Here is a 12,268-nt window from a genome sequence, read left to right on the forward strand (position 1 = left end):
ACTCGACTTAAGTTGAGAAAAGGGCTCTTTGAGTGAAAGGCAATATAAGGGTTCGAGTCGGAGTCGCCAATTTTTTGCCAGGACGACCCAATGGATGAAGAGGATGCATCCTCCTCACCGGCGAGGACTGAAGTGTTCACTCGATTAGGATGAAGCGTTAAATTTGCAAAATGGCCCTCTTTTCCAGTCCAGAGTGAGCACCATCCCACCAACCCTGGGTGCGTTTTGGAGTCCCCTCACCACCCAGACGAGAGACAGACAGACAGACGAACAGACGAACAGACAGCCGGACATCCACCATCCACGTCAAGCTTGACAGGAGGAATGAGTTACTACCACGGCTCCTACTTTAGTGGAGTCGCCATTTTTTGCCAGGACGACCCAAATGGATGAAGAGGATGCATCCTCCTCACCGCGAGGACTGAAGTGTTCACTCGATTAGGATGAAGCGTTAAATTTGCAAAATGGCCCTCTTTTCCAGTCCAGAGTGAGCACCATCCCACCAACCCGGGTGCGTTTTGGAGTCCCCTCACCACCGCAGACGAGAGACAGACAGACAGACGAAACAGACAGCCGGACATCCACCATCCACGTCAAGCTTGACAGGAGGAATGAGTTACTACCACGGCTCCTACTTTAGTGTTGTATGCTTATCCGCTAGGGCAAAGCCGAGCGTAAACTGTAAAACATTAAACGCTAAACACGTTTAAAACATGTAGTGCCCATTCTAGGGCGGGCTCAAGCTCGTTGACAAGAATAGCCGATATTTTTGTCAAGGTGGATATTGTAACTAGTAGGTAGCTTGAGTGGGAAAACAGTCAGCCAACCAGACGCGCTCCGCTTCTCGCCTCACGCCTTCTTCATCAGGATGGAGAAATGACGAAACGACTTTTGCCGACCAAAAGTCCTTTCCGTTGAGCCCGGGGCAGCAAGTTTTGCAAAACTACCCTAGCAGCCCAAACAGGCTATCTATTTTGGTACGTGAACAATGAGCTTCAGATTTGCGAAAATGGCCCACAATCTGGCTCCACACGTTCGACAGAGTATGTCCGTTTCTAAAAGAAAAGTGCCACTTGATTGAGAGACAAAAACCCCGTACACATTTCTCAAATCTGGAACACGCCAGACGAGGTCATTTTTTGTCATCCCAAGAGTTGCAAATTACTGGCCGAGAAACGAAGTATCTGCCTGTCTGAAGAAGTGAAACCCGGACAAAAAATTGCAAAATTAGCGCCTTGTGCATATGGCTGGCCGAGGGTAGATTAAAAAACGGGCCCTCGGGGCGCAAAAAACGGGCCCCGCATTGGTAATGGGCATTCATTCTTCCGCCCTATCCAGCCCAACTCGTGCACCAGATGAGTCCACTGTCACTTTCCAATCTACAAAAGCCTCGAGGTTTGGCGGTCGAAGTTCCCACCAAAGAAATTGGTCTCTGGCAACGAAAATCGAAGTTTCGACCTTTCACAAGTGCCCCTGTATTTGACTCTCATTGTAATGTGGGGCAGTAGTTGGACCCACATGGCACTACAATACGTAGAAAGTGAGAAATGAACGATTGGTCCAAATGAAACAAACAGAAGTGATACATGGTCAGAGAACGAGAAAGTGACCGAACAAGACAAAAAGGTGCCTCCTTTCGAAGAGCCGCACACAAAAGATGGACCGGGAAGGGCAGCCATGTTTTATCGCCCTTCCCTTTCCCCGGCCAAGAATGGCCAAAGGTGAGTATAAGAAAGACTGGGAACACTTTGCACACCACCGACCCGGGTGCATAAGATATCAACGCCCTCTATGTACATCATGCGTCTTCTGTGCCAGCAAGTCTTTCTCAGTCTTGGAAAGGAAACGAACGACTGATCGGGATCAACTTTCTTGAAGGGCCGCACTCTCTTTTTTGTGAACCTCCGCCTTGGCCGGTTGCATCAGTGGATCACTGGATTCGACATGAGGGAACGGTCTCTACGGGTGGAGCAATCCGTCCCGAGAGAGCTCAAATGTGCGTAGTCTACCATTGGCCTTGGCCAGAACTGGAAATGCATGCTTCCGGGTCGAATGAGTGAGTGAGTCCCTCCACTAAAAGGGTGGATGATCTTGATATCTGCCGATAGGAGTAGAGTTCGGTTTGAGGAACCTTTCATTGCTTCCCGCGCCTTGACGGCTGTCCGGACAACAAAGGGGAGAAACAATCCCAGATTTGGTTGGCCAGCAAATTATTGTGCAATTCTCCACAAAGCCCTCCATCTCCCACATACATAGAACAAAACCCCAACCCATATTTTACGTATAGACCAACAAAAAACACGACGACGACGACGAACGACGACGACACACACAATAAGCAATGGCAAATATCTTTGAGTCGTGTTTTAGCTTAAGTCTGCCAAGCCGAGTTTTCTCTGAATTTCTTTTTCTCTTGGTGGTTTTTCCTTATCCTTCTTCTTGGAACTTTAGTCATCGTCGTGGTGCCACCAGAAGTGCTCGTCTGGTGGGTGAAAATACCCCCTAGCGAATCCCAGCGAAAGAACGAGACAGGAGAGAAGAGGGAGCTATTTTCCAAGGAAGAAAAGAGTAAAAAATACAAGCAGAAATTGCACAAGGAACAAGGAAAGGGCTTAAGAGGAGGGAAACAGAATGAAGAGAACAGAGAGAGAGAGAGAGAGACGCACTCACACAGGGATACAGCCAGAAAGATACCCACGAGCAGAGATGGGGAGAAGGAGACGAGATGCAGGGTTGGCCGCAAACGTTGACACATTTTATCAAAAAGAATGACTACGGTTTCTGACCCATCCTACACATACGTTAGTGTTGGATATTGTTTATTTACCTCAAAACAAGATCATCTCCTTTGATAAATGAATAAATGTAATGTAATGAATTTTCCAAAGACGATTCAAGCTAAAGTTCAATGATAGGTGTTGGGTAGACATTGATCAATGAGTATTGGAAGCCTATCTACGTACAGTAAATAAAAGCTTCCATATTTTTGCTTTGCCCTGTTCTACTTCGAGTGGCGTGGAAAAAGAGACGGAGGGGGGCAGAGAAGAGGACACTCACGGGAACTGGAATGGCCTAACTTTGCCTTGGTCGTGGCATTCAGGTTTCCCCCTCCCCTCCTTCTCTGCTCCTGTGTGCCTCCCTCCTGTCTTCTTTCTTTCCTTCCTCCCCTCTCTCCCTCCCCTTTCCCCCTCTCTCTCTCTCTCTCTTTGGGTCTACGTGTCTCTCTTTTTCCCTCCCCAGCCTCAGTTGGCCTCTTCAAGTGCGTCTGGCCTTTGAAGTTGCCTTCGTTCCAACCAACTCGGAGTGGATAGAAGGGAAAAGGCTTATGGCTTCCTCTCTTTCTCTCTGAGTACGAGCCTCACCACCACCACCACCACCATCCACGACTCCCTAGGATCCAGCCGTATTGCAAATTTCGGAACGAACGAAGCCATTCTCTCCATCTATCCATACATCCAGCAAGCCTGCTACTGAAGAAGCTCTCTTTCAGTTTTTTGTGCCTCATTCCTTTTAGCCAAGCTAAAAATGGAGCTGGAGACGTGGAAACGGGAAAACACGGCAAGAACGGGAAAGAAAAGAGAGCTGGAGAGTCAGTCTCGAAGTATTCGTTCATACTTGGTGAAACTTTGGGCCAGTTATTGCTATGGCTAATGTACTAGCTCTGTGTACCATTACCAAGAACATGGCTGATGGCTGTGGCCTACCATCATCCAGATCCCAAAGATCGGATCGTTATCGGCTTGGGGATCGAAATAAATGAGAGAGCCTCACCCAAACAATCCAAGCTCGCCAACATTAAAGAGTATTCCTCATTGTGGCCAATTCGAATGTTTAATACTTAAAGAGCCGTATAAAGAGAGGGAGAGCGAGATTGGACTCGAAATTGAAGTAGCAGTCGTCGTCACTGAAGGAGTCCAAGAAGTCACTCACTCGGTCGTCTCGGTCGTCAACGACAACAAAGGAGACGGATGGGATTGATATACGTACAGCACACAATATGTATTACAATACAGCACACTCCGCTTGTATGTAGAACAATGAATTCATCTAGGTTGATAAGCCTCTGTACCGGTTGCTTCATCGGAACAGGGCACTATTTTCGAATTGAAAATTGAAGCTGAACAAAGGCCAGATATTATGCTTCCAGGGTTCCAAGCGGAAGCAGCCTTTTATTGGTATGAATCAAAGCCGGTTGAGTGTGTCAAAGATGGCGGGAGTCTCTCATCTTAAGTTTCTTGATAGGGTCAGATCTTAATCTCGGGTTTCATGGCCAATGGACTCGTCACATAAAAATGTGTGTCTCCCCACATCCCTGCATACACCGATAGACAGATACCCATTCGTTCGTTCACGCTCGTTCTAGCTACGACATTCACCCGTCAACGTACCCGAGAAGGGAGCTAGCCAGATGAAAGAGAGGGGACAAGGAGAGAGAGAGGATAATTTCGTGTCTTTGACGACGCACTTGGAAGAGCCCTTTAAGATGCACAACGGAAATGAAAGCGAACAACCCCGGCCAAGTTCCCTCTATGCAGAGTACGTAGAACCTCATATTGGCCTTTTTGTCGGCTTGACAAGAACAAAAGCCGGAAAGCTCCTCTCAACCGAACTAAACTTTTATGATGGCTCTCGTACCGTATGCGCGCGCAATATGTACTAAATCATATCTATGTACTAAATGTATCGGTATGTGACTGACTACCCGTGTGTCATGTTGGCTTCAAATCAGATAGTTTTACCTTTCTTCGAAGTTGAGCCTCTTCCTCGGCCTGGTTGGCACTTCCCCCTTGGGAATCGGACGAGTCGTAACGGCCTTTCTTGGCCGCTGGTGGCCCACCCATGTCTCCCGCTCCGCCCACCGAGTCCCGACTATTGGAGTCCTCGTTGTGGCGCGTGTCGGATCCATTGGAGTGGACGCTCGAGCTGTTGGCCCCGAATAACTTGCTGGGGAACCCCGCGATGAATTGAGATCGAGAGTGGCCTTTGCTGTATTGATAGCCAGAGTCGCGAACCACTTGACGGGCCAGCGGAAACAACTCATCCCTTCGCGTGAGAAGGGCTGGGATCAGGTAACACAATTGAGCAGCAGCCTCGTTTACCGACACCTATGAATGCATGGAGATAAGGATTGAAAGCATGATCAGCATCAGCATCATCAACAAGAACCACCCCCACCACCCGCACCACCCCCACCACCTCCATCCAGATAAACGATAGAGAGGGTGAGAATGGCCAATTCCCCCAAGAAGGCTTATTCCCGATTTGTTCTCGTGTCCAAAAGGACAAGGAGATCCGCCCTCCTGGTTGTCGCCAAGATGCCACAATGAACTGGGTCAAGCAAACACTCGGTCCAATTAAGTGGCTTCGCCTCAGTCTAATCTTCAAGTATGTCCTTTTTAACGTCCAAAGAAAATGAACGACCGCTCTCTTGCTTCGGAAAAAGTAGCTATTTGTAGCTTCTAAAGCTTAGTTATCACCGCTTCTGCAACTCAATCAATGTTCCTAAGGGAACACAAATATCTAGGATTTTTTATCGCTTCTGAAGATGGAATAAACTCCAGTTTGCCTTGTATCGTATTGTGCTGTGCTCTACTACTGAAACGGGTGGCCGTTCAATCTCTTCGTTTTTTTCAGCCCCAAAGCTAAAGACCAGACATGTGTAAGCTTTTGATGGTTGATTGTCCCGTCATTGTCCATTTCATGCATGCATTCCACAAAAATTTACCATTTCTAAGATATAACTCAACCCAAGTCTACATCTACTACGTAGTACCCACCCCATAAGTTTCCTTATCAAACGGTTTCGTCTTTCCTGATATGAGAATGCAACATCTTCCCTGCACAACCCAATACAACTGGGTCTTGACGTCTTTCGTTGGCACTGATACCGCGCACACTGTGCGTTTGAGGCTGTCAACATTTCAAACCCACTACTACTACCACTAATTATTATTATTAATAATAATAATGACAATGATAAACATAATAATAATAATAATAGTAATAATAATGATAATGATATGACTCTCTTACCTCGTGAAGGGTCAAGGGCTTTTCAGGTTTTCGTTTGCAATCGAACCGTCCATAAATGGCAGAGAACTTTCGCACTTCGTCCATCTTTTTGGGATCCTCATTTGGCATGCCCAAAACACCCTGAGCAACCAAAAGAACAACAATCAATTGGACAGTTTTGAGAATGTGCCCACTATTAAGATGTTTGATGAGTGATTCGACTAACCTCGACCTCTTTACTGATTTTCTTCTTGTTCGTGGGTTGCTTCATGTCGAAGGTCGGGGGAAGCTCTTTCACGAGGGCTGCCGCAGTGTCTGCAATCTTTTGAATTTGACCTTCCACCAGAACGGGAGTCAATTGCAGGGGTGACGTGGACATGGGCGGGTACTCCATCCCACTCTAATTGGGAATAAACCGGATAAGAAACACATGAGGAGGAAGGAGGACGGCTTTCATTACCTAGGGCGGTGGCCTAATGCATCCTAAACAATTCCATAGCCCACCAAAAGCTTGGACCCAAGATCGACCAAATAACATGGTGAATAAGCCCAGTGATAAGTACTTTCGAGATCAAACCCGGGACTCACCTGGGAATAAGCGGGTGATGAACCTCCGGCACTGGCGGCTGACGAGATGGAATTGTGGTTATCCTTGATTCCCGCCGATGGTAAGCTAGGGGGCGTAGAGGGCGGAAAGGGGATGGCACCCAAGGGTGGCGAAGATCGCGAGAGGAAATTCGCCCCTCTCTCGGGGCCCCCTCCACTCGCCAGGACGGATAAGTTGGCCGAGGTGGCGGATGGCGCTGACGTGGACGGAGGCAAAATGGGCGAGCTGGTCAGAACCGTGGCCGTGACGGGTGACGAGTGCATTGACGAAGCTATGGTCAGGGGAGAGTGCGTGGTCAGGCCGGTCGCAGTGGACGCATTGGAGATGGGCCCATGGGTCAATCCGGCAGTGGAAGTCGCACCACCGGACGGGACCACAGTAGGGGGCGTGGAGCATGCCAAACCTCCTCCTCGAATCACAGCCGCTGCCGCACTAGGCGCAGTGAAGTTACTAAGAGGCACCAGCGGTGCTTGAAAGAGTCCTGAAAAGCGAAAATGACACTTCGGTTAGGGCCCCTCTATAGATCTATGATGGCTTAATTGAATCGTGTTTATGGCCGGTGATTGGTAACAAAACCAGTCGGAGGGAGTTCCGCACAGTGGCTAGCCTAATGCATTCATTTCATCCCCTAAGTGACGAGGAAAGGGAGGGGGGGGGGGGAGGGGGGGGGGGGGGGTTACCTCGCGGGGAGGGAGCGTACGTTTTTTAGACAAGCAAAGACGCTCCTATCAATGTACGAGGGTACCGTAGTTCTGTACTTCTGCTGGTGGTGTTTTAGGTCTTTTTGACTGTTATTGCCGTCTAACATGCATCATCATCATCACCATCACCGTCATCACCGTCATCATGGTCGCTATGGCCGCTACGCCCTGCAATCCCACCGTCATTTTTCTTTCTTTCGTTCATTCTTTTCCAGGATGGTGGTGTACCCTGGTGCTGGGTGAAAGAGACTCACTCCCACCACGAAACACCGTGGCCAAAGTCATGACAATAATCCTTTTGAAACACAGTCTGTCTTTACGTACGTACGTGTTATATCTGTCTGTCTAGCTCGATTTGCTGCTCTTGGCCTGTCTCCTGTGTCTACTTGAATAAATCCCAAATACGGCAATGGTTAGGCAGAAAATAGCAATTACTCGTACACATCCACGGCTCATCATGCACTGCTAGGAATATGGCCCAATTTCTAGCATTTAGCTTCAAATCCCCCCCCCCCCCCCCACAAACCAACGAACATCACATGAAATCTGACGAAGTGGTTCCCTTGGATTTTGACATAAGTGGAAAACAGTAAATACCCCATCAACGCTTCAAGAACTAACTTTGACTAAGCCAAGGACACCTTGAATCGGTTAGGATATGTCTGGTTAGGCCAAGGTATCTTTAGCAAGCTACTTTAAACTGGCTTAAGGTCTCTTCGAACTAGGTTAGTGGAGGATCTCTCTGACAAATCAAATTTTGGCTAAAAGTGATAACTTATCTTTGAATTTGGATTTACGCTCAATTCCAAGGTATAACCTTTTCAGGCAATATTTTTCTCGTCAGACAAAAGAAATGGGGGACATGTTGAGCATTACATCCTCGAAATACAGGAAGGAATCGACTTCAAGTCGCAACTGCAACTGTCCAAGAGTGTTATTCATATAAAAAGTACGTACAGTAGTGGTGTCATGAGTTTTCGAAGGTATAAAAAAATGAAGACAGACAGGCCGATACAAGGCTGAGAGGGCGGCTTTATGTCGTTCCTCTGAGGTTCGTTCTCATTTCGAGTCCGCAGAATAACAATTGGGCACACAGGCAAAAAGTTTTACCTCAATTATCTACTCGGCGTCAATTTTTTGCCCCGAGAATCATCTGATTGGCGCCCGCCAATTATGCTCGTTGGATAGGCTGTGCCTTCATATCTTTCACAAACATGGCGAAAAATGGTTCGCAAACAGGGAGAAAAAGAATCGAGTGGAGGCGGGTTTACCCGCAAGTTGAAAATGCGGCCGCAGCCTTTACATATTAAACAGATCTAGGGTTCCAAGAAATGTGATGCAGCATTTAAATCGATTTTGTGTGGACCATTCCCGAATATTACTGGGAGTTTTATCACCGGGAGAAGTACGAATATGATATGCATTTTACCGATTAATATCATTTAGTTTTTTGTGGATTTCCTTACTTTTGACGAAATTGGAATCCACAATGGTTCAATCAATAACCTTTATATTCACGTTGGTATTAAAGTCTTTTTATAGGAGAAGTAAAGCTCTCAACTGATGTTTCTAAAGCGAAGAACCTGGTGAACTGACTGATTGTATTACTTGCTACCGTTTGTACAGGAAGATCATTCTGACATCAATCCACAAGCCATTTCAAGTAAAAGTCCTCAACCAAGATACGAACGCCACTATACAGTAGGTACTATCGAGTTTGTCGATTCATCCGAAGTATGAAGTCCATTGTGGAGTTTCTGCACTTAGGTAACTTCATCCCAGCCTATTTGCTCCGATCATGCCAAGGGGTCATTTCATTTCTCATCCCCTTTCAAAAACTATGACTAAACTACTCGTTTTTTTCCAACACTACTTGGTCGGTCCTTTCTCTTGCGAGCTCACATACTTCTGGACTACAAGTACATCATGAACGGCTGGCTCTTTTCGGGTTCATTTTTGACGGCGTTAAATGCCTCTAATGACAAGTGGAAAAAAAATTATGAACGGCTCTTTGGGAAATCGACAAAAAACCATGCCCGACCCAACTGGCGCCCAATTTAGCACTCACAGACCAATTCGAGCGTAGAGCTCTCTGATACCCTAACCAAGCACAGTCTTCATTCAAGTTTGTGAACTGCAACCAAAGATTCGAGAGGTGGATCGTTCAATCTCGCTAGCTTGTACGCCTCACACAGTGCTGATATTACAGAGACAATTCAAAAGTCAATTTACTGACTTCTCCATCATTTTGTGACTTTTTCTTTCATGGAACTATGAGCAAAGTATACATTGGTAGTACTATATACGGAGCTCAACCTTCACGGTCACTGCCAGAGGATCCTTGGAAAATATTCCTAACCGACATAAATCCTAAATGCCGACATAACTGTTTGTTTTCAGAGATCAACCTTAGCATGAAGAGCATGCCAATGGCTTTGGCCCCTTACTTGTTGTGGTGGGACGATCACATTTAGACAGCTTCTCACTCTACGTAGTGTTCATTCAAGGGGAGAGCTTGGGAGAGAATCATCAAACTGTTTTTTGTGTCCGTCCAAACCAAAGGAAATTAGCATTTTTTATCGACAGAACGACAATTTAAGTAATCAATTAATGGCTCTCCAAATGATCCTTGGCCTCCTTGGATTGCCCAGCATTAATTATGCATGATCACTGAGGTCAGCGACTAATGAGACACCATAAAATCATGTGCCAAAAAATCTTCGTCCTTCAGGTTCACAATGCCAAACGATTCATATTCACTCAAGGCTTTCAGGATATCGTAAAACGCACAAGGCTTATTCTTATTGCAAATCTACTAGACCTTCTACTTCAACATTTCAACATCCCCGTCTTAATAAACCGATTGGAATGACTGTCTTACCTGGATTTTGAGCCCACTCCTGAAGAGCCTTCTGAAGCCTCCGCACGTGCAAAGGCTTCGAGGCCATGCCCACCAGGGCCATGATCTCCAGAAATTCTTCCTCTCCGGCCTCACAGAGTTGGTGTACGTCATCTCCACCTGATCGATTTGTTGTCAGACAAAAAAAGCATAATAATTAACGCTGCATTCACGGTATGTACGATGTATGGCTTAGAGTTGTTGGAATTTGAGCTCACCTTGCGCGATGAAAACGTCGTAATATTGCAAAAGGTTGGCCCGCTGAAGCACACGGTAGAGTTGGAGTTCGGACTCATTACTCGGCTGATTTGTCACCGCAACTGAAACGACGAGACGAGAAATTCCACTTGAGAAAAGATTCTCCGTAGACCCACCCAAACTCTCCGACTGGAATGCGTCTCGTGCCTGTAGGAACACAGCCGCCTTGATTCTAGTTCCACTGAACTCTTTTCGTCCAATTCGCATCAAATAATATTCATAACTTTCAAATCAAGTCAAGGCTGACTCCGGTTGAGCCTCCGTTACACCGAAAGAAAAAAACGAGTGGATGGGAATTATAATTGACGATCGAAGCAAAAAGTATGAGCGCTCTCATCAAGTACAGATACCTGACACGGGATCGCCTTAGATCGCCACATATTGTGCATCGAAATGCTTACTATTACAATCTCTCTCTCTTTCTCTCTCTCTTTCTTTCTCTCTGTGTGTGTGTCTCTCTCTCTCCTCACCCTCCCCCTTCCCCTCCTTGCGGCATTCTGCCAATCCCTTTTTTTTGCTAGGCCTTGTCACGCAGGCCTGCTAGTTCATGCTGAACATTCGCACACCAACCACACTCGTCTTGGCTGCTGACTATCTCGACCAGCAACTACTACTACTACTACTTCCAGAATAGGTACCCCTCGTCCATCCAAGAAGCTGTTGTTGTTGTTGTTGTTGTTATGAATAGTCGAGCATATTCTGGCCAAGGCACGACCGACCGACGAGTCTGATTTGATTATTACCCCGACCAACCTGGGGTGGATGATGAGGTCGATGATGGGGAGGACGATGAAGCATTCCGTTGCTGATGATGCTGGTGTTGGTGTTGATGCTGATGCTGTTGAGTTGTTGGTGGTGGGGCTAGAGGAGGCGGCTGGCTGCCTAAATGATGAGACAGGGAGTGGACTCCAATGGCACTCCCACTTGAAATGGAATGTCCCGTTGTGCCACTTTGACTGGCCAACAATTGAGAGCTACTGCTGCCCAATTTCCTTTTGGCTGCACCTCTCGGGGCTGAAGCTGATGATGATGAAGAGGACGAGGATGGTGGGTTATTGAGATTGAATTGGGGATGACTTGAGTGATGGTCGACGCTCCGGAAGGGGTGGGACGAAGATGTTAGTGTCGATGATGACAGGAGCTCCTCTCGCTTGACCGTGGTCGAGGTTGTCTCTGAACACGAGGTGGGTCCGGCATAGCTGGGATTCCCGGTGGACCCGCTCGGATGGCGAAGACGTCTCTTCCACGAGTATAAATCGTCGGTAGTGTCCATTCAGTCCGACGACAAGTCACTGTCTTGGAATGACTGAACACCACACGACCTCAGACGGATGAGGGAGGGCACATAGATCCCATTCAGATCTCTGAGAGAGAACATGAACAGTTTGGCCGGGGATTTTGGACTGAGAATCGGTCTGTTTGACAGACTGATCCAATGCCGTTGGAACCCGTGGGGAGGTCACTTGATGAATTCTCGAGGCAAAAAAATGACTTCACTGGGTTGTAAACACTTGGGATATTCGCGATACCAATCTAAACGTATCGATGTTCAATGTTTGTGTGATTTCTCTTTTTCGAGCTTGTGCTGTTTTTTAGACTCGTGGAGAGTGAGGGAGCCCCATGTCTGCGCTGTGAGTGCGAATTCGCAAGACTGTCATTTCATGGAGAGCCGACTACAACGAGTAGTAATAGCAGGAGTAGTAGTAGTAGTAGTAGTAGCAGTTGATTCGGCCTCGTCGCCTGCTTTTAGCACAGTTCTATCGACGCCTTCCCCAATGGTGGTGGTGGTGG

The 12,268-nt window shown here is 47.1% G+C and overlaps 1 protein-coding gene across 2 annotated transcripts in view; it reads right to left on the reverse strand.

The window, feature by feature from the left end:
• LOC131887848 (NGFI-A-binding protein homolog) overlaps positions 1-12,268 on the reverse strand; it is a 40,117-nt gene that overhangs the window by 10,349 nt on the left and 17,500 nt on the right. The window contains exons 1-7 of one of the 2 annotated variants that reach the window (XM_059236571.1): positions 11,231-12,148; positions 10,438-10,539; positions 10,202-10,339; positions 6,601-7,100; positions 6,239-6,412; positions 6,034-6,153; positions 4,740-5,105 (exon numbers count right to left, since the gene is read on the reverse strand). In XM_059236571.1, coding sequence (XP_059092554.1) covers positions 4,740-5,105; positions 6,034-6,153; positions 6,239-6,412; positions 6,601-7,100; positions 10,202-10,339; positions 10,438-10,539; positions 11,231-11,750 — 1,920 coding nt within the window. In that variant the 5' untranslated portion in view covers positions 11,751-12,148. Of the gene's footprint in view, positions 1-4,739; positions 5,106-6,033; positions 6,154-6,238; positions 6,413-6,600; positions 7,101-10,201; positions 10,340-10,437; positions 10,540-11,230; positions 12,149-12,268 lie in introns of those variants that run through there. The other variant, XM_059236579.1, reaches the window with a different exon arrangement.

This window comes from Tigriopus californicus, chromosome 1 (assembly GCF_007210705.1).
Source record: "Tigriopus californicus strain San Diego chromosome 1, Tcal_SD_v2.1, whole genome shotgun sequence".
NCBI classification, from domain to species: domain Eukaryota; kingdom Metazoa; phylum Arthropoda; class Copepoda; order Harpacticoida; family Harpacticidae; genus Tigriopus; species Tigriopus californicus.